Genomic DNA, 23,079 nt, shown 5'->3' with positions numbered 1-23,079 from the left:
CATGCTACATTTCATTAATAATCAGTAAAGTGCACATTAAAACAATGAGGTATCAGCCAGGCAAGGGTGGCTTAATGCCTATAATCCCAACACTTTGGGAGATAGAGCCAGGAGGATCACTTGAAGCCAGGAGTTCGAAACCAGCCCAGGCAACATAGCGAGACCCCTACATCTACAAAAAAAAAATTAAAAATTAGCCAGATGCAATGGCATGCACCTGTAAACCCAACTACGTAGGAGGCTGAGGTGAGAGGATTGCTTGAGTCCAGAAGTTCAAGGTTACTGTAATCTATGATTGTGCCACTGCACTCCAGCCTAGGTGATGGAGTGAGACCCTGTCTCTTATTAATAGATAGACAGAGAGACATATAGATAGACAAACAACAGGAACAAGAAGTTTACTGGAAAAGAAAACCAAATGGCCCTTAAATTAAAAGAAAGTTCTATTTCCAACACTGTAGCAAACTAAAGTACAACAGATCCTTTATCAGCAACAAACACACAACAAACTAGATAAAGTAGAACAGCAACAACAAAAAAATGTTATATTTTATCACATAGCCAAGGTCAAAAGAAGTAAATGATAGTCTAGGCTGGGCACAGTGGCTCATGCCTATAATCCCAGCACTTTGGGAGGCCAAGGCGGGCGGATCACAAGGTCAGGAGTTTGAGACCAGGCTGGCCAATATGGTGAAACCCCATCTCTACTAAAAATACAAAAATTAGCTGGGTGTGGTGGTGGGTGCCTCTAGTCCCAGCTACTCGGGAAGCTGAGGCCAGGAGAATCGCTTGAACCCAGGAGGCAGAGGTTGCAGTGAGCCGAGATCGTGCCACTGTACTCCAGCCTGGGCAACAGAGCGAGATTCCGTCTCAAAAAAAAAAAAAGAAAAGAAAGTCTAAAAGTGCCAGAACTGGCAGCAGCAGCAACTCAATACCCAAGGTATAAGCTCATGAGCTGATGCTGTGCCAACCTAGGAAATGTCAGACCCAGACACTACTATACAGAAGCAAGCATGGCCCTGTGCCCAGGCAGGACAGGAAGCTGGAACTAAGGCTGCTGCATAAAACTAGGACCTGGGCGTGGTGGCTCATGCCTGTAATCCCAGCACTTTGGGAGGCTGAGGCATGCAGATGACCTGAGGTCAGGAGTTCGAGACCAGCATGGCCAAGACGGTGAAACCCCGTCTCTACTAAAATACAAAAAATTAGCTGGGCATGGTAGCGGGCACCTGTAGTTCCAGCTACTCAGGAGGCTGAGACAGGAGAATTGCTTGAACCCAGAAAGCAGAGGGTGGAGTGAGCCGAGATCATGCCACTGCACTCTAGCCTGGGTGACAGAGCGAGACTCCATCTCCATCTCCAAAAACAAAGCAAAAAAAAAATCTAGAACCTGGAAGGGCAACCTTTCATCAAATATCAGAATAAAGGAGCCGTTTTCAAGTTTAAAATGATGCAAGAAACCTAAAAGAAAAAAATTTAACTATTAAAAAACTTTTGTATACCAAAGCAATGACCCAAATTAAAAATAAATAATAAACCAGAAATAAACATGATAAACTATAAATTGACAAACTTGAAAGAAAACATTATTTTTCTCCACATATGAATTTTTTTTGTTGTTTTTTTTGAGACAGCATTTCACTCTTGTTGCCTAGGCTGGAGTGCAATCTTGGCGCGATCTTGGCTCACTGCAACCTCTGCCTCCTGGGTTTAAGTGATTCTCCTGCCTCAGCCTCCCCAGTAGCTGGGATTACAGGCACCCACCACCATACCCGGCTAATTTTTTGTATTTTTAGCAGAGACAGGGTTTCACCATGTTGGCCAGGCTGGTCTCGAACTCCTAACCACAGGTGATCTACCTGTCTCAGCCTCCCAAAGTGCTGGGATTAGAGGTGTGAGCCACCACACCCCAGCCAGAATGTAAAAAATCAGTAAGAAAAATACTAAGACCTCCAGAAGAAAAAAAAATAAAAGGCACTTTCAATTATCAAAATTAGCAAAAACAAAGAAAAAATTTTCAATACAATCCCAAAGTTGGAGAGAGGGCAATGCACAGATCTGCCTCATATAGCTATGTGGGTTGTTCCCTGGAAGGGTGATCAGCCATCTCATTTGCCTAGGATTGTCCCAGTTGTGGTACTGAAAGTCCCATATCCCAGGAACCTCCTAAGTCCTCAGCAAACTGAAGAATTGCTACACAACTTTAGTGGGTCATTCACATACACAGCCCTGGAAATAAGACAAGTGAAAGAGTTAACTGAATAGAAGCCTTTTAGCAAGCAATTTAGAAATCTCCATCAAGAGCCTAAGAAACTCCATATCCAATCATTCCTATACCTGGAAATGTGGCCTAAGAAAATAATCTGGAATTAAGAGAAAGTTTTGTTTAATAAAGCACATTGCACAAAATCTGCAAAATGTACACACAAAAATAATCTGTACAGAAATACACCAAAATTGGCCATTTTAAATGTCTTACATATTTTCTACCATACATTTATATAAATTATATTTAATGCACAATATATAATATGTAAATCATAAACATTAAAATCTGTATATAAAATAGAGATAAACTGTATTTTTCAAGCCTAAAATAAATCTCAGCTATTAGCAGTACAATGTTTTGAATGAAATCTTAGAGGTGAGGAAGAGATGACCATATGAGTACAGACATGTTTGAATCTCTATAAATATCTGGCAGTAGGGCTTTACCTCTCCAAGTGATGGAACTTGCAGACCGACCATGTAGTTCTGCCCAGGACCTGTTGGAATGAAGGATTCAGGCACAGAGTAAGCAGCCTCCAACGTGACCTTCAGTAGATTGCCCCCTGAGATCTGGGCTGTGGTCAGTAAAGGCTCTGCCACTAATACTTTAACTTCAAGACTGCACTGCTGTAAAAGAATAAAATCATGCAACATTTTGAAAATTGCCAGAGATCTTCCTTTTTTGCATTACCTCATTTGAATCTCATATTACTGTTCAAGATAAGAAGGTAAAGCTTAATTATTTCCATAAGTTGAAATCATGTTCTCTAGGTCCCGTGAGTTGGAGATAGAGCCAAGAAGAGAATCTTATTCCTAAACTGTTCCCTTCCCACTCTACCATTTTGAGGTAAAGTATATATATAAATACATATAAAACAGGAATTGTAAGAGTCTATTGAAATGTTGGCCAGGCATGGTGGCTCACTCCTGCAATCCCAGCACTTTGGGAGCTAAGGCAGGTGGATCACCTGAGATCAGGGGTTCAAGACCAGCCTGGCCAACACAGTGAAAACCCATCTCTACTAAAAATACCAAAATTAGCCAGGCGTGGTGGTGCACGCTTGTAGTCCCAGCTGCTGGGGAGCCTGAGGCAAGAGAATTGCTTGAACCCAGGGAGGCAGTGAGCTGAGATCGTGCCATTGCACTCTAGCCTGGTCAACAAGAGTAGAACTCCATCTCAAAAAAAAAAAAAAAATGTCGACAGAAGTTGCACATGAGTAAGTGAGATTGGGTGCTTTTTTGCTAGTCTATATTTTATTATTATTTTTGTAATTTTAAAATTAAATTAAATTAAATCTGAAACAGAGTCTCACTCTGTTGTCCAGGCTGGAATACAGTGGCACGATTTCGGCTCACTGCAACCCCGCCTGCTGGGTTCAGGTGATTCTTCTGCCTCAGCCTCCTGAGCAGCTGGGAGTACAGGCGCACACCACCACGCTCAGCTAATCTTTGTATTTTTAGTAGAGACGGGGTTTCAACATATTGGCCAGGCTGGTCTTGAACTCCTGACCTTGTGATTCGCCCACCTCGGCCTCCCAAAGTCCTGGGATTACAGGCATGAGCCACCGCACCCGGCCTATTTTTGTAATTTAAATCTAATGCTTTGTAATAAGAAAATATTTTTTTCTGATAGATATGTATATATTCCACATAAATAGGTATAGACATACATGTGTATACCTCTGACATTTTCACTCAGGATACATACAAAGTAGGTTTTAAATGTATTGAGGCTGGGCAAGGTAGGCTCTCGCCTGTAATCCCAGCACTTTGGGAGGCCAGGGCAGGCATATTACCTGAGGTCAGGAGTTTGAGACCAGCCTGGCCAACATGGTGAAACCCCAACTCTACTAAAAGAGAAAATACATAAAAATTAATCGGGCAGAGTGATGGGTGCCTGTAATCCCAGGTCGGTAGGCTGAGGCAGGAGAATCGCTTGAACCCAGGAAGTGGAGGTTGCAGTGAGCCGAGATCATACCATTGCACTCCAGGCTGGGCAACAAGAGCAAAACTCTATCTCAAAAAAAAAGAATCTGTATTGAATGCGAGGCACTCTGCTCCATCACTAGGGATATAAAGACAAAGAAGACATAGTTCCTTTCAACACAGAACTCATATCATAGTGCCAAGATTTATGCGAAATCTATACTAGAGATCTGTATAAAATGCTGCAGTCAAGGAAACCAAGGAGGGAGTGAATAATTATTTGGCTGGGTTGACATTTATAGGATAAATAGGCATTTACAACCTGGATTAGCAGAGGAAGGAAAGAAAAAACCATTCTGGATAAGAACAGTTTTTGTGGGCTGGTCCAAAGGTAGTGAGTTATTTCAACTGACTGTTCGCAGTCAGTTACACATCAAATTCTTTGTTCTATTCTTTCCCGTGTCTCACTACTGCACTTGGCTGGTCTTAGGGGGCAAAAACAGTCTATGTAAAGAGGGATTGGAACAGTATGGTATCTTCCATTTAGGTATATGTAAGTAATTCAGGATTCTGGAACTTGAAGTATTAATATAAGGAAAGAAGTAATGAGAGATGAGGTTGAAGGGGGAGGCTTCCATTATAAAGGATGCTGTATGCCTGCTAAGCAATCTGGACCTTAACTTGTAAGCAGCGGGTGAATCCATGAACTACATAGTACTAAGTAAGGGAAGAGATAAGATCAGATTCACTTTTAATCATTGTGCAAGCCATGGGGAGGTTGAACTGGAGGGAGGTAAAGGTAGGTACAAGGCTATTTGTAACTATCCAAGTGAGAGATAATAAGGCAATAAAGAGTAGGAATGAAGCCAAAAAGAAAACCTAAAGACACTTAGAAGATGGAAAAGGCAGGATTTGGTGAAAGGCAGATTTGAAGATTGGTTGTAGTTAGGGTCTGAGGGAACAGTCATAGATATAATTTAGGTTCTATGTTCCATGATTTCATGGATGGGTGATGCCACTAGTCAAAAAACTAAGATAAAAGGAAGAGTAGGTTTCAGGGAAGATACTGAGTTCCGTTTTGGAATGTTGAGTTTTAGGTGCCTATGAGATAACGTTATAGAGGTATACAGTAGGTGCTTATAAAGTCTGATATTCTAGAATTCCAGAAAGGGGTCTGGGCTAGAACTGTTGGATTAGAAATTTTCAGTGAGAGGCATGCTACCATGCCCTAAAGTATATGAGGTGCTTTCATATACTATTTGATTCATCAGGACATAGCTCAAGAGTTATTTCCATGGTTAAGCCTTCCTTGCCTCTATCCGTGGACAAAGTAACTGATACCTGCTCTATGCCCATGTGCCTCACTTCACCATTTAACCACACTGGGTTGTAATCTATGATATGTATATTGTGGGCTTTTCAAAGTAGGACTCCGCCTTATTATCTTTGTCTCCCAGAATCTAACACTAAGTGTGCTGTGAGAAGAAAATGCCCAATGCATTACACTCAACTGAACTGAACCTTAATAGCAGACAGAATTGTTACACTGAATGGCAGGCTGAAATGTTGAGAGCTAAAACTCTGATTACCTTAGCACTTGATCTAGGAGTTTCTAAGGGTGAGCCTTGCACAGGGTGCAATGGAACTGCTGTTTGAAATGAACTCTGTCCTGCAAAAAGAAGCCCAAGTTGAGCCAAAGAAGAAAGGGTTAAGTTGGGATGACTGCAGGCAGAGATAAATGTGCCCACTTTACCCCTCAAATGCCTCAAATTCATTGAGGCTAATTTCTATATCTCTCTGGGGCTAAGTTTTTATGAGCTTTGCCATTTCTGCTTTTGGGCAAAGCACACATCTGACCTTCCAGTAAGGGAAGAAGGTCCACCACCGCCTGACCAAGAATTAAGGTCTTCTCTTCTTTCTGTTTCTTTTCCTTTGGTAAAACTTCAGTCACAGTTACTAGAAAAATCAAAACAAAGAAAATGAGACATTTAAAACATCCACCCGATAACCAAGGTGCAACACACAAAGCATTGTCAAAGCTATGTACATTAAAAAAAATTAACTTGAAAGTAAAGAAGGCACCAACATCAGTGACTTCTGGTGGAAAATACCGGACCACTTCAGTGACTTTTGAACATTTTGCCTGCAAGTTATAATATGAAATAGGTTTTAGATCATAATCATGTACATGCATGTGTATAAAAGTAACTGAGGCTGGGCGCAGTGGCTCACGCCTGTAATCCCAGTACTTTGGGAGGCCGAGGAGGGCAGATCACCTGAGATTGGGAGTTCGAGACCACCCTGACAAACATGCAGAAACCCCGTCTCTACTAAAAACACAAAATTAGCCAGGCATAATGGCCCATGCCTGTAATCCCAGCTACTCGGGAGGCTGAGGCAGGAGAATCGCTTGAACCTGGGAGGCGGAGGTTGTGGTGAGCCGAGATCAAGCCATTGCACCCAGCCTGGGAAACAAGAGTGAAACTCCGTCTCAAAAAAAGAAAAGAAAAAAAAAAGTAACTGATACATATGATTATATAACAAAGCTTCATATAATATTAATCTTTACTAGGTCAAAATCCTTAGTTATTTTCTATTCTATTTCATATAGAAGAAATTACTGGTCATAATGCCCATCAATTGATCTTACGACTGGCTAAAAAGTCATAATCTGAAGTTTGAAAAACACTGCTCTAGGGTGGGCGAGGTGGCTCAAGCCTGTAATCCCAGCACTTTGGGAGGCCAAGGCAGGCGGATCACGAGGTCAGGAGATTGAGACCATCCTGGCTAATATGGTGAAACCCCCGTCTCTACTAAAAATACAAAAACAAAATTAGCCAGGCATGGTGGCGGGCGCCTGTAGTCCCAGCTACCCAGGAGGCTGAGGTAGGAGAATGGCGTGAATCTGAGAGGCAGAGCTTGCAGTGAGCAGAGACTGGGCCACTGCACTCCAGCCTGGGCGACAGAGTGAGACTCTGTCTCAAAAAAAAAAAGAAAAAGAAAAAAGAAAAAGGAAAACATTGCTCTAGATCCCCTATATTGCCTACCATAAGGCTTGACACATTTTGGAGTAATCCTGTAGCACGCAGAGTATGTACAAAGTTTTTCACTGCAGCATTACTCTGTGTGCTTAACACTTATTATAACAATTTCAAAATTTCAAATACACAAAGTAGAATAGTGTAACAACGATCCATATAACCATAATCTAAATTTAACAATTTTTTTGCTTCATCATATGTAGCTTTGTTTGCTCAAATACTTTTATCATATTTTGTTTGCTGAAGTACTTTTCAAATAAATTACAGACATCATGACATTTTACTCCTAAATACCAAAATACAAATATCCCAAGTAAGATATTTTCCTAGAAAACCACAATCACTTTACCACATTTGGCAAGTGTGTGATAATAGCATTAAATAATTCCTTAATTCATCTAGTGTCCAGCTGATATTTAACATTTCCCAATTATCCCCAAATTTATTTTGTAGCTGGTCTGTTCAAACCAGAATCCACTCAAAGACCACGTGTTGCATTTGGTTGTCATGTTTCTTTTCATTTAGACCAGTCCCCCCTTTCCACATACTTCTTCTCTCAAACATTTCTCTCTTTTGTTGAAGACACCAGGCCAATAGTTATACAGAATGTCACACGTTCTAGATTTGTCTCTTGTTTTATTCCTCATAGCGTTTAATTTGTTTCTCATTTCCTGTGTTTCCTACTTGGGTTCAGTTTCAGCGTTTTCAGCAAGGAAAATAGAGTTTGATAACATATTTACCTATGTGGTATGTTATCAAACTCTGTGACCTTTGTAACCTGACAGATGAAAATAGCATCTAAGCATAATTTTATTTTTTGTATTAGAATCAGGTTGAAATTTTTTCCATATATTTAAGGACCAGTTATAGTTTCTTTTCCATGAACTTTTCGTATTCCTTTCATATGTTTTATATACTTTTCCATTCGATTCTTGCTCTTATTAATATGCAAGAGCTCTTTAAAAGTAAATTTGCCTTCTGTCTAGAAATGAATTGCAAATTGTAATCCAGTTTGTAGCTTGTCTTTTACAGTTGCTAATGAATATATATATATATATTATTTTTCTGTGGTTTCTACAGTTGTGAAATACTTATAAAGGCTTCATCTCTCGATTATTTTAATTCCATGATTTCTTATGGTAGTTACACGATTTAATTTTTTACCCACATTTTATCCAGCTGGTATTTATTTTGGTAGTTTGTTTGTTTTTCAAGACCAGGCCTCACTTTGTCACCTGGGCTGGAATGCAGTGGTGTGATCTCAGCTCACTGCAACCCCTGCCTCAAGGACTCAAGTGATCCTCCCACCTCAGCCTCTGGAGTAGCTAGGGCTACAAGTGCTCACCACCACACCCAGCTAATTTTTTTTTTTGTATATATATATATATATATATATATATATATTTTTTTTTTTTTTTTTTTTTTTTTTTGGAGACGGAGTCTCGCTCTGTCGCCCAGGCTGGAGTGCAGTGGTGCAATCTCGGCTCACTGCAAGCTCCACCTCCTGGGTTCCCGCCATTCTCCTGCCTCAGCCTCCCAAGTACCTGGGACTATACCCGGCTAATTTTTTGTATTTTTAGTTGAGACAGGGTTTTACCATGTTAGCCAGGATGGTCTCGATCTCCTGACCTTGTGATCTGCCTGCCTTGGCCTTCCAAAGTGCTGGGATTACAGGTGTGTGTGAGCCACCACGCCCAGCCCCAAAGTGTTGGGATTACAGGCATGAGCCACTGCACCCAGCCACTGTTTTTTGTTTGAGACAGAGTCTCGCTCTGTCACTCAGGCTGGAGCGCAGTGGTGTGATCTTGGCTCACTGCAACCTCCACCTCTCAGGTTAAGTGATTCTCCCGCCTCAGCCTCCTGAGTAGCTGGGACTACAGGCACGCTCCACCACCCCCGGCTAATTTTCATATTTTGAGTAGAGATGGGGTTTCACCATGTTGACAGGCTGGTCTTGAACTCCTGACCTTGTGATCCACCCACCTCAGCCTCCCAAAGTGCTGGGATTACAGGCTTGAGCCACTGTGCCTGGCACATTACATTTTTTTAATTCAATTGAGATCTTCCAGTTCTTGGAATGACTTACAGCTTTTAGGTGAAACCTGGACTTTTCCTGTTGTTATGAATCTCTGGATCTCACTTACACCTTCTGTTTTCAGCTGGCGTTTTCCAACACCACCCCAACAGAAGAAGGAAGGAGATGCTGCCTCATTACTGCCAAGTTGGGGGTGGAAGTCTAGGTTCCCTACTCAGCCTCTGCTGACACCTGATGTGGGCAGTTCCTCATTACTGTTGAGCAGGGGAATTGGAGTCCTGATTCCTTACTTGGTTTCCACTGATACCACAGTGGGTGTGAACTCATTACACCTGGGTGATGGTGAAAGCTCTGACTCTAAACTAGGCCTCCTCTGATACCACTCCAGTGGGAAGCAAAAGGGCACCTTGTTACTGATAGTTTGGGATAGAAGTGCAAGATTCCTGTGGTCTCCACTAACATTATGAGGGGTGGGAAGGGGAATCATTACCAGAGGGGATAAAAGTCCTGGTTCCCTACTTGGTCTTCTCTGACATCACTAGGGTAATGGAGAATCTCATTTTTGAGCTTTGTGAGAGTGGAAGTCTAAGCTCTCCACTCAGCTTGATTGAGGGTGGGGGCTACAGTTTTTTTTCCTATGGTTTTTAGCTGGAGTAAGGAATTACTCTCTAAAACTTTTCTGTCTTATTAGGCTGCCCCTTTCATAGTCTTTTGGCTAAACAGAGCAGACTTTTATCAGGCTTGCTTTCTTTTTTCTTTTTTTGGTCTGTGCCCATTGGTGTCTCCAGGTTACCACCTTCTTCAGCAAGAAGTATGGGATATACAAGGCAAAAAGAAAACCCAAGGAACTCACCACGGTGTCATTCCCCAGGTCCCAAGTTTCCTTCTCTCCACCTTTCAGAGTCTCTTATTTTTATATATAATGTCCAAGGTTTGTAGTTGTATTCAGTGGGAGGAATAGAGAAAAGTACATCTATTCCATCTTCTCAAAAGTTTTGCTTTTAATCCTTTTTATTTCTAATTAATGCGCTTAAGATTATAAATGTACCTCTAAGCACAACTTTAACTATATTCCACGAATTCTGATATTTGGTGTTTTACTGTTGATCTCTTCCAAATGCTTTGCAATTTTTATTATGACTTTTTTATTTGTCCCATAAATTATTCATGTTTCTAAATTTCCAAATAGTATTTTGGCTATCTTTTTGTTATTGATTTCTAATTTTGTTGATTGTTACATTTTGGCAGAAAAGGTGTCTGTATGCTATTGATCCTTTGATCTATGGTAGGACTTGCTTTATCGCTTAGAATGTGTCCAACTGCTATCATAAAAATGCTCCTCCTGTGTTTTAAAAACATATATATTCTTTAATGGTTAGTACAAGCCTATGATTATTCCTAGGGAAGAGTTTTTTCTCTACCTAGGATCTAGACAGAGATGCTTAAGCAGATTTTATTTTCCTGGTCCATACTTTTTGAGATCTTAACTTGTGATGGGGAGGTGATCTCGGTCTCTATTCCCCCATCAACAGCAGCCAAAGGTTTTCTGTCCTTCTGAGAGCATTAAAACCCAAACCCCTAGGTTTTGGAGTACTGCCTTCTCCCTGCACACTTCCACCAACACATACACACCAACAGCAGCTGTTCAAGATTTCCAGGTTTCAGTTCCTGCCTTGCTTCTGGGAACAAAGGAAGTGCCCTTTCTTTCTCATGATTTTAGTTACATGTTTAAAAGAATGTTTTGGTTCTGCTTTTCCCATCCAACATGATAGGGAAGAAGGCAATCAGGACATTGATTTTTAGAACCACAAGGACTTACAGAACACAGGTTTGTGAGCGAGGTCATCTAAAGTGATTCCTCCTTCAGGATTAAACTCAAAACTGCTAGTGAAGTTGTATTTTGCACTTCCTTCTGGAGAAACAGTAATTTTTGCAGAGTCTCCCAGAACCACTTGATTGAATTCTGCCCGAATAAAGGTAACTGGAGTATCTCCTTTAAAACCTTTCTGTTGGCAGAAACACACCACTTTACAATTATATTTAAATAGAGAATTTTCCTACACATCTGGCAACCCATTTTGATTTGGGCTAAATAGCATTTTTCATTTTTTCCTAACAAGCAACATCACAAATACAAAAGGAATAGGTAGAAAAATAATTAAACAAATCTAGTTTTACTTAAATGCAACATTCCATTTAAGTGCTGTTATGTTGGAGTTTTGAAAACAACATTTATTGTGTTTCACCTGATAATAGAAGTATACTGAGGAACATTTTTAAAAGAAAGAAAATTAATTACCTGCAATCTTACTGTAACATGTAAGCATTATTAACATTTTAGAATATATTTTCTAGTGTTTTGTTGTGAATATATGGATGTGCACGTGTATACCCATACACACAGATACATTTTTATATATGCATTTTAAAACAAAGTGGAGCTCATTAATTACATTCTCTTTGAAATGATCTTTTTAAACTTAATATACTGAATATTTTCCCATTTCATTATACTCCTAATTTTTAGTACATCACATTGTTGTTGTTGTTGTTTTAATTAATCAAATAGAATTAATCAGAAGGGAAACTCTGGAAGAATTCAGATCCTTCTCAGGAGAAAGGGAAAAAAATTATATGTGAACTGCTGTCTAGGGAAACTAAAACCGCTATTTCTTTCATCCTATTAAATTTAGTATTCAAATTGCCGAGTATTTGAGACACACAGTAATGTGACTTGGAGATCACAGACTAACAATAAGGAACACTGAGGTGGAATGCCACTGCTATATAAAGCCAGGAGGTTTGGAGGTAGAGAATGAAGCAAAATTCCATTACTCCTGCAGGTACTCCCAAACTAAGGATTTTGTAAATTTCCAAAAGTAACTTTACCAAATCATATCCCTCTGTCACGGTGATCTGCACGAGTCTGCCTGTTGATGGCACTTGCTCCATATCACCAACTGGGAAAAGTCCCTCTGGTTTTCTTTGGTCTCTGTAAACAGAATGAATCAACCTGTCCCCTCATGTACCAGAGCTGCACAAGTACCCATATTCCATCATAACCAATACCAGGGAGAACCTAAGGAAATACCATAATCCAGCACTGTTTTATTCCCCACATCCAACCTTTGCTGCTGGACAGGCAGTGCTTTAGGGAGCTGGTCAGAAAGATGATTTCACTGGTTAGCGCTAAAAGATGTTTATACAGGTAACTAATCCATTAAGCACAAAGTCTCACAAGACAAAGTAGGAACACCTTGACCTCCCATACCCTACATCAGGGGTCCCCAGCCCGAGTCATGAACCAGTACCAGCTCGTGGCCTGTTAGGAACCGGGCCGCACAGCAGGAGGTAAGCAGCAGGCAAGCAAGCAAAGCTTCAATTCTATTTACAGCCATTCCACATCACCTGCATTACCACCTGAGCTCTGTCTCCCGTCAGATCAGTGGCGGCATTAGATTCTCACAGGAATGTGAGCCCTATTATAACTGAGTACATGCAAAGGATCTAGAATCAAATGCCTGATTTGTCACTGTCTCCCATCACCCAGAGATAGAACTGTCTAGCTGCAGGGAAACAAGCTCAGGGCTCCCATTGATTCTACATTATGGTGAGTTGTATATTTCATGATATAGGCTGGGCGCGGTGGCTCATGCCTGTAATCCCAGCACTTTGGGAGGCGAGGCGGGCGGATCACGAATCAGGAGTTCGAGATCAGCCTGTCCAATATGGTGAAACCCCATCTCTACTAAAAAATACAAAAATTAGCCGGGTGTGGTGGCATGCACCTGTAGTTCCAGCTACTTGGGAGGCTGAGGCAGGAGAATCACTTGAACCTGGGAGGTAGAGGTTGCAGCGAGCTGAGATCACACCACTGCACTCCAGCCTGGGCGACAGAGTGACTCCGTCTCAAAAAAAATACATAGGCCGGGCGCGGTGGCTCACGCCTGTAATCCCAGCACTTTGGGAGGCCAAGGCGGGCAGATCATGAGGTCAGGAGATCGAGACCAGCCTGGCTAACATGGTGAAACCCCATCTCTACTAAAAATACAAAAAAATTAGCCAGGCATGGTAGCGGGCGCCTGTAGTCCCAGCTATTCTGGAGGTTGAGGCAGGAGAATGGTGTGAATCCGGGCAGCGGAGCTTGCAGTGAGCCGAGATTGCGCCACTGCACTGCAGCCTGGGCGACAGAGCAAGACTCCATCTCAAAAAAAAAAAAATATATATATATATATATATATTTTTAAATTATTATATATTACCATGTAATAATAATAGAAATAAAGTGCACAATAAACGTAATGTGCTCGAATCATCCCCAAATCATCCCCGCTGCCCCCAGTCTGTGGAAAAATTGTCTTCCACAAAACTGGTCCCTGGTGCCAAAAAGGTTGGGGACTGCTGCCATACACCTTTCACAGTGTTCTCTGGTAACCTTTTTTTTTAATCTGCAAAGCTCCCTTCAAACATTATTTAACTTCTCAGTTTTACAAAAATATATTTTGAGAGCAGGAAAGAAGCAACCACATAAAATGGTAGTCCATTGGAAAAGGTCTTAATATATATACCTTATTTAGTCAGATATACTGTCAATTTTACAATACTAAGGGCACAAACAATTTCAAAAATAAATTGGATATTTGTTTTTTAGAAAAGGTCTTTTCTGTCTCCTTCCTTCTTTTTTTTTTTTTTTTTGGTTTTTGTTTTTGTTTCTTCAGGCTCTCACTCTGTCACCCAGGCTGGAGTGCAGTGGTGTGATCACAGCTCACTGCAGCTTCAACCTCCCAGGCTCAAGTGATCGTCCCACCTCAGCCTCCTGAGTGGCTGGAACTATAGGCATGCGCCAACACGCCCAGCTAATTTTTGTATTTTTCGCAGAGACAGGGTTTCACCACGCTGTCTAGGCTGGTCTCGAAGGCTAGGCTCAAGCAATTCGCCCACTCAGCCTCCCAAAGTGCTGAGATTAAAAGGCATGAGCCACTGTGCCTGTTGAAAAGGCCTTATTTTCTAACTCAATTCAAACGTTTACTGAGGACATACTATGCTAAGTGTATTTGGTGATACAAAAGAGAAAACGACATCTTACAGCCTTCAGACTTTATCTTTATCCTGCCTCTTCTCAGCTACTCCAGCATTTTTCCAGACACCTAAAAGTCTCAGATCATTTGTTCAACAACATATTTCTGGGCTGTTTCAGGGCTTTAGTGGCACTGACAACTTCTTTGTCAAATGTACATTTAAAATGCCCTTTTGTATCAGTCTTCTTTCCTTTTCAATAATATGGCATTAGGCCTTCATTACCCTTCTGCTAGACTGTAACAAAAGCCTCCTAACTGGTGTCTCTGACTCCAGTTTCTCACTCTAACTCATCCCGCTTCTGTCAGAACTGCTCATTGAAAAAACTTTGTTAAGCTTGGCACTGTGATGGGTGCTGAGGATACAAGAGATAAGATGTGCACTCTCTAACCTCAAGAAATTTAAAATCTAGTGAGGACGAGAGACGTGTAACTAGACCAGGAGTCATAATCTGTGAGACAGGTGCTCTGACAGAGGAAAAGAAGGGAGGAGTGAAAGAAAGAAAGGGAGGGAAGAAGTGCTCTGACAGAGGAAAGAAGGGAGGAAAAGGGGGGTGGAAATTTATTTTTTCTTTTACAAATATAAAGAATGTGAGAAGTAAGGAAATTAACTGATTATAGCCAGTGTACCAAGTGTGCTTCACATTTATTATCTTAAACGTAGCTTCCCTTCTAAGTGATTCTTAAATCTCTGTTTGAGTGAAAAAAAACTGAGCTTCAGAGAAGTTTGTTATCGTACCAGCAATCATATAGCAAGGAAGTGCTGCATGAAGCTGGGACCTAGCTGGATTTGAGAATACGTGTGCATGCCAGGAAAATCTTGGAGGAAGTACCCTGGAACTATGTCTTAATAGAGTAAAGGGAAGGATATTCCAAGAAAGGCAACAGATTTTAAAACGTTCAGAGGCAAAACAACACACATAGCAAGTAGCAAGTAGCTTGCAGCGGTGGTGTAAGAAGAAATAGGGAGAAAATGAGATGAGACAAGCAGATAACTACCTTATTAAAGTACAGATCTGATCATACCACTGTCTTGTTCCCTCTCACCTACCAAAGTTAAACTGTAACACTACAGTTTAACTGTAGTTAAATGTAGTACTACATTCAGGGCTTTCTAGGATCTCGCAGTGCCAGTCAACTCCCCTCTTCTAGCTTATGCTCTTGCTTAGTATTTTTCAAAGATCACCTGCATTTAGTCACTTCTGAACCTTTGCATTTTTCCTTCCCCCTGGAATGATCTCTCCCTTTCTACTCCGTCTCTACAGTAAATCCTACTCATCCTTTAAAATCCAGCTCAAATGCTTCCTAGTCCATGAAGCTTCCCAGTCGGAAAAACCTGCCTTTCCTCTGAATTCATTTAGCACTTTACACGTCTCTTGTGGCATTACCACAAGCTGTCCTGTTTATGAAGACTGGGTATTCAAAGGACCTTTCCTACTTAATAACTATGTGTCCCTGGGCAAAAGCCTAACTTCTCTAAGCCTCAGTTTCACCTTCTGTAAAATGGATAACTTCCAACCTGTTTCACATTGTGAATACCTCCTAAGATATTAAAGCTGTTTAAGCTATGAAGCACTGCACAAATGATATTATTAATATGCAGCGTTTGTCCTGTGAGCTCAATTACACCTTCGAAGGCATGTGACCTTCACGCATATTTACGGGCCCCGAGTGCCTGGCACCATGTCTTGTACACAAGAGGCGTTCGCGTCGTGTTTGAACTATGAATGCAAGAAATAGGACTAAAGTTATGATCAGGGCAGCTAGGGTGGGGACTCTTGTTGCCCCCGGCAAGGCACGCATTTCTTGTCATCTGCTCGGAAGAAGCTGCAAGGGGAGAGTCCAGTGAGAAAAAGGTTGGACGAAAGAGGCGATGTGACTGGGTCTGGTCTGGGGACAAGCGCAGTCCGCGCGGAATGAGACCTACGACGAGAAGCGGTAAAGGAGGACCTACGTCCGCGCTCCTGTGGAGGTCGCCGGGCTGGGGCTGGAGGCAGAGTCCGCGCCTGGCCGGGCCAGCGGCTTTTCGGTCTAAATAACGGGGTTTTCAGCCTGGACTTAGCTGAGGGAGCAGAAGATCGGGGTGACGGCTGTGGTGTGGCCGCAGGACCGGGGTGGGGAGGCCGGGAAGAGAGAGTTTCTTCAGGAGGGATCGCTGTCTTACCTGCAGCAGCCTCAGTTATGTTTTTGACAACTATAGCAACCAACTACCTATCGCGAGAACTTACTTTTGGCAATCGCAGCAAGTTTATTTCAAGACTCGCGATAACCCTCTGGGGACGAGAGCAGGGAGCGCGACCCTGAGCTTCTGCGCCTGCGCCCTAGCGCCGGCTGTAGCCCCGTCATTTCGAGTCCCTGCTGTTTCCGCGGATGCTTTACCTTGGCAAGCGTTTGGGTTAAGTGCACAGGTTTCCATCTTTACATTTTGCTTTCTCGACTCTTTTATTTCAATATTTCTCCATAATAGTAGGGAAAAAAGCATAAGGAAGTTTAAAGAAAAAGGCCTTTATTAAACTGATTTGAAAACATCATTTAAATATTTCTGCGTGAAATATGCAATATTTTAAAAATGAGCCTGTCACGCACTGTTGATGAGAGTGCAAAATGACCCTGCTTCTAGGTGCTCAGTATTTGTACAATAAACAGACCTGAAGTTTATGATGTTAATACAAACTTTTAATATTCAAAATTTAACATTAAAGAGCTAAAATAGCAAAACAAAATAGCAACAACCTGGAAACAACCCAAGTGCCCGTCGACGAAATAGTGGATAAGTGGACCAATAAACTGTGGCATATTCACAAAGAGGCGTATTACAGGCAGTCAAAGTTAATGAACTGCACAACGCAGATGAATTTTAGCAGTATGTATACTTTAAATTGTTGCAGTATTAAGAGCCAGCTTGAAGGGACTCCCTTGGGCCAAATGAGGGACAATTTGAGCATGAAGTAAACAACGACCATAACGGATTACAATCCATTGAATATGCAAGTCCGTGTTGATATAGAGAAACAGGAAAACTCCTTCGAAGTACGGTGCCAACACAGAAGTGTAGCAAGAAGGATGGAAATAGAGAACTACCATTTGACAACTACTGAGGAGGATGACTCAGGCAGGAGTGTTCAATGGACGCCAAGGCTGGTGGGTAGATGTTCTGTGAGGCATAGAATACTGGGGTGATTTTGGAATGCTTCTCCCATGGAATACTACTTGATTTCAGAGGGGAAAACAGTGAATGGAAGCAACCAACATGATCAGGTGATCATGGTTAACATCATCAGTGTTGGGAGGAGTCTACATTGTGAGCCTCCTGGTGAAACACACTAAATTCCACAAAGTATCCCTTTTGGTTTTCCTACCATCAAAGGAACTCAGGTTGTAGACCATCCAAGGACAGGAAAGACTGGGAACTGTCTCTGACTGAGGTTATATGACAACTAAATGCAATATGTATCTCTGTATAGCATTCTGGACCAGAAAGGAAAACAACATTGTTAGGACAGTTGGCAAAATGTGAATTAGCTCTGTGAATCACATACCACCGCGAACATGCCCGATCTCGTCTGAAGTGGATGGTATGTTGTACCAATATTGATTCTCTGATGAGGAAGTTTGTTTGTTGTTAGGTAGGAGAGTGTCCCTGTTTAGGGGAAAATAAACACTGGTGTATTCAGGAGTGATGAGAAACTATCTCTACAATTTGCTCTCTTGACTCTCAAAAGGTCCAGAAAAAGACTAACAAGGGATACATACACATGTACACACACATATGCACATGCATGCACACATGTACGCATACACACACAGTGAGCAATGAAACAAGTGCAATAAGGTGTTAACTATTTGGGAATCTGAGTGCAGGGGACATGGGACTTCCTTACACGATTTGGGCAACTTTTCTATACATTTGAGATCATTTCAAAACAAATTATTAAAATATATACATACACATAACCACTCTACCTGGGAAGTTCTTTGCTTAGGATATAGAGTTACCAGAGTCAAAATTTAAAATTTTTGTTTATGTGAATAAAGAAATATTATAAATACTAAAAGAAATACTTTTTGGAACTTGCAGTGTTACAGGTAATAAAGGTTCTCAAAATAAAACTACTATGGCACTACTGAGTAAGGATTTCTCTCTGGATTTTTTCCCAAGTGAGGGTTTTGGGTCAATTTGCACTGAGGCAGCTATCTCACTTGCAAATGACACACTTTTTCTACATAATAAGCTGGGTTAGGCCGAGTCTTTAATAGGGAGCTGTTCTTCCAGAAATCACTCATGATCTTGATCTACTTAGTACTTTGCTTCAAGGTCTTAGGCAAGCAAGGATAAATAACAGATGTCACTTCTTTAAACATAATTAATCTCCATTCAACTGTAGGGTACCTGAGAGCAAGGGCTGTATGTTACCATTTTCTTTTTTCTTTTTTTTTAAGACGGAGTCTCACTCTGTAGCCCAGCCTGGAGTGCAGTGGCGCAATCTGGGTTCACTGCAACCTCCACCTCCTGGGGTCAAGTGATTCTTGTGCCTCAGCCACCGGAGTAGCTGGGATTACAGGCACCCATCACCACGCCCGGCTAATTTTTGTATTTTTAGTAGAGATAGGGCCATGTTGGCCAGGCTGGTCTTGAACTCCTAACCTCAGGTGATCCACCCACCTCAGCCTCCCAAAGTGCTGGGATTACAGGCGTGAGCCACCATGCCTGGCCTTTTTTTGTTTTTTTTTTTTTTAATTGAGATAGTCTTGCTCTGGAGTTCGGTGGCATGATCTCGGCTCACTGCAACCTCCGCCTCCCGGGTTCATGTGACCCTCCCGCCTCAGCGTCCCGTGTGTGTGTGTGTGTGTGTGTGTGTGTGTGTTACAGTTCTTTTATTCTCCTGCAGTGCTTAGCAGTGGCCAGTCTATTTGAAAGGCATTCAATACTTTTTGACTGATTTAAAACATCCACTTGTGTATGGAAAAAGCCCTCTTTAGTGGTATGGAAAATATAATAGTACTGGAATCATAATAAAATCATCTACATATGCAAACCAATTTCAGGGGAAAAAACTATAAAAATCTCTTTCTAATAAAATTCAAATGCCTTAGTCTGAGTTTCAAAGGCCTCCACTAAATGATGCACTAGCTCAACAAAATCCTTTCTCATTACTCCAAAAGACATGTTTCTAATTAGCTAATTTGTTACTTCCAAAGTCAACATATTTCTGACACTCAATAAAACAATCAAATGTATTGCTCATCCTCAAATTGATCTACAGATTGAGAGCAATCACTATTAAAATCTCGACTTTTTTTTTCCCAGAAATTAACAAGCTGATCCTAAAATTCATATAGAAAAGCAAGGGACCCACAGTAGCCAAAACAATCTTGAACCAGAACAGTCGGAAGACTCACACTTTCCAATTTCAAAACTTTCTACAAAGTTGCATTAATCAAGTAATGAAGACAATAATAAAGGCATAAAGATAGCCATATAGATCAAAAAAATCAACTGAATTGAGAGTTCAGAAATAAACTCTTACATTTATGGTCAATTGATTTTTAACAAGAGTGCCAAGATGATGTAATGGGATGTGGGAGGGAGGGCGGTAATATAGTCTTTTAAACAAATGGTACAAGAAAAAACAATGTCCACTTTCAAAGAATGAATTTGGACCCTTACCTAACACCATATACAAAAAATAACTCAAAATGAACCAAAGACCTAAATGTAAGAACTAAAACTATAAATTTGAGGGTTTTCTATTTCTGTGAAGAATGTCATTGCAATGTTGATAGAGACTGTGTTGAATCTGTAGAGCACTTTTGAAGTATGAACATTTTAGCAGTGTTAATTATTCTAATCCATGAACATAGGATACTTTTTTTTTGTAGTAATTGTGAATGAGATTGCTTTTTTCTTTTTCAGATAGTTCACTAATGGCATATAGAAATGCTACTGATTTTTGTATGTTGCTTTTGTATCCTGCAACTTTACTGAATTTATTACTTCTAGCAGTTTTTTGGTAGAATCTTTAGGTTTTCTGTGTATAAGTTCATGTCATCTGCAGACAGGAAGTTTGACTTCTTTCTGTCCAATTTAGATGTCCTTTGTTTCTTTCTCTTGCCTAATTACTCTGGCTAGGACTTCCAGTACTATGTGACTAGAAGTAGTGAAAGTGGCTATCCTTGTCTTGTTCCAGATTTGAGAGAAAAAGCTTTCAACATGTCCTCATTAACTATGTTAGCTGTGGGTCTGTCATACATGGTCTTTATTGTACTGAGGTATGTTCCTTCCACATCTAATTTGTTGAGAGTTTTGTTTTGTTTGGTCATGAAGGGATGTTGAACATTACCAAATGCTTTTTCCATGTCTACTGAGATTATCATATGGCTTTTATCTTTTGTTCTGTTAGTGTGATGTATCACAAAAATTGACTATCCACATGCAGAAGAATAAAACTAGACCCCTATCTCTCACCATTTACAAAAATAGCCTCAAAGGGGATAAAATATTTAAGCATAAGACCTGAAACTATTAAACTATTAGAAAAAAAAAAACACAGGAAAAAATGCTTTTGACATTGGTCTGAGCAAGGAATTTTGGGATAACCCTCAAAACACAGGCAACAACAACAACAAACATAGACAAGTGGGATTACATCAAACTAAAAAGCTTCTGCACAGCAAAGGAAACAATCAATAGATTGAAGAGACAGCATATAGAATGGGAGAAAATATTTACAAACTATGCATCTGACAAGGGGTTAATATCCAGAATATATAAGAAACTCAACACCAAAAAAGAAAAAAAAATGCAAAAAACAAAACCCCCCACAAATAATCTGATTTTAAAATGGGCAAAAGATCTAAATAGACATTTCTCGAAAGAAAGTATACAAATGGCCAATAGATTTATGAAAAAATGTTCAACATCACTAAACATGAGGAAAATGCAAATAGTGTATCTACACAAACATAGATAGCATAGCCTACCACATACCTAAGTCATATAGAGTATATCCTATTGCTTCTAGGCAACAAACAGGTATGGCATGTTACTATACCGAATACTGTAGGCAATTTTAACACAATGGTAAGTACTTGTGTATCTAAACATAGAAAAAGTACAGTAAAAATATGGTATAAAAGATAAATAGTACACCTGTAGAAGGCACTCATAATGAATGACACTTGCTGGCCTAGAAGTTGCTCTGGGCGAGTGAAGGAATGAGTAGTGAGTGAATTGTGAAGGCCTACGACATTACTGTATACTACTGCAGACTTAATAAACACTATATAATTAGGCTACACTAAATTTATTTTAAAACTTTTAAATAATACATTTACTTTAGCTTACTGTAACATTTTTGCTTCCTAAACATTTTTTTTTTCCCTTGGAGTTAGGGTCTCGTTCTGTCACCCTGGCTGGAGTGCAGTGGCATGATCATGGCTCACTGCAGCCTCAATCTTCTTGGGCTCAAGCAAACCTCCTGCCTTTTTGTATTTTTTTGTAGAGATGGGGTTTCACCATGTTGCTCAGGCTGGTCTTGAATTATTGGGCTCAAGTGATCCACCTGCCTCGGCCTCCCTAAGTGCTGAGACTACACGCGTGAGCCACTGCACTCAGCCTAAACTTCTTAACTTTTTGACTCTTATAGCTATACAAAAATATTTTCTGTACGTCCTTATAAGTTTTTTTAAAATTATTTTTTACAGGCCTTCTACAGGTATACTATTTATCTTTTATACCATATTTTTACAGGTGGCTCACGCCTGTAATCTCAGCACTTTGGGAGGCCGAGGCAGGTGGATCATAAGGTCAGGAGATCGAGACCATCTGGCTTGAAACCCCGTCTCTACTAAAAACAGAAAAAATTAGCTGGGTGTGGTGGCGGGCGCCTGTAGTCCCAGCTACTCAGGAGGCTAAGGCAGAAGTATGGCGTGAACCCGGGAGGAGGAGCTTGCAGTGAGCGGAGATCATGCTGCTGCACTCTAGCCTGGGCAACAGAGCGAGACTCTGTCTCAATAAATAAATAAATAAATAAATAAATAAATAAATAGTTTTTTACTTTTTGAGCTTTGTTAAAAACTAAGACACAGGTCAGGTGTGTTGGCTCTGGCCTGTAATCCTAGCACTTTGGGAGGCCGAGGTAAGAGGACTGCTTGAGTCCAGGAGTTACCAGCCTGGGGTGACATGGTGAGACCACGTCTCTTCAAAAAACTTAAAAATTAGTGTGGTGTGATGGCAAAAGCCTGTAGTCCCAGGTACTTGGGACGCTGAGGCAGGAGGATCGCTTGAGGCCAGGAGTTCAAGGCTGCAGTGAGCAATTATTCCACCACTGCACTCCAACCTGGGTGACACAGCAAGACCCTGCCTTCAAAAATAAAAAAAACAAAGACACAAATACACACATTAGCCTAAGTCTACACAGGCTCAGGAAAATCAACATGACTGTTTTCCACCTGCACATCTCATCCCACTGGAAGGTCTTCAGGGGCCTAACACACATGGAGCTGTCATCTCCTAAAACAATGCCCTCTTCTGGAATACCTCCTGAAGGTCCTACCTTAGGCTTTTTATAGTTAACTTCTTTTCAATGAGTAGATGGAATATACTCTAAAATAAATAATAAAAAGTCTAGCATTAGTAAGTACTAAGTGATAGGAATTTTTCAGCTGTGTTATGTTATGGAACTACTGTCATATATGTAGTCTGTTGTTGACTGAACCTTCATTATGCAGTGCG

General features: G+C 40.8%; 1 protein-coding gene across 5 annotated transcripts in view; it reads right to left on the bottom strand.

The window, feature by feature from the left end:
* The window catches only part of CFAP70 (cilia and flagella associated protein 70), a 107,787-nt gene extending 85,745 nt beyond the window's left edge, over positions 1–22,042 (bottom strand). For 2 of the 5 annotated variants that reach the window (XM_073019060.1, XM_073019059.1), the window contains exons 1-6: positions 16,300–22,042; positions 12,160–12,262; positions 11,090–11,276; positions 6,052–6,150; positions 5,784–5,863; positions 2,716–2,895 (exon numbers count right to left, since the gene is read on the bottom strand). In XM_073019060.1, the coding sequence (XP_072875161.1) occupies positions 2,716–2,895; positions 5,784–5,863; positions 6,052–6,150; positions 11,090–11,276; positions 12,160–12,222 (609 nt within the window). In that variant the 5' untranslated portion in view covers positions 12,223–12,262; positions 16,300–22,042. Of the gene's footprint in view, positions 1–2,715; positions 2,896–5,783; positions 5,864–6,051; positions 6,151–11,089; positions 11,277–12,159; positions 12,263–16,299 lie in introns of those variants that run through there. The other 3 variants (XM_073019057.1, XM_073019058.1, XM_073019061.1) reach the window with 3 other exon arrangements.
* Between the last annotated feature and the right edge of the window lie 1,037 nt (positions 22,043–23,079).

This window comes from Chlorocebus sabaeus, chromosome 9, assembly GCF_047675955.1.
Source record: "Chlorocebus sabaeus isolate Y175 chromosome 9, mChlSab1.0.hap1, whole genome shotgun sequence".
In the NCBI taxonomy this organism is placed as follows: Eukaryota; Metazoa; Chordata; class Mammalia; order Primates; family Cercopithecidae; genus Chlorocebus; species Chlorocebus sabaeus.
The sequence above is the reverse complement of the archived record's forward strand: the minus strand, read 5'-3'. Positions and strand labels throughout refer to the sequence as shown.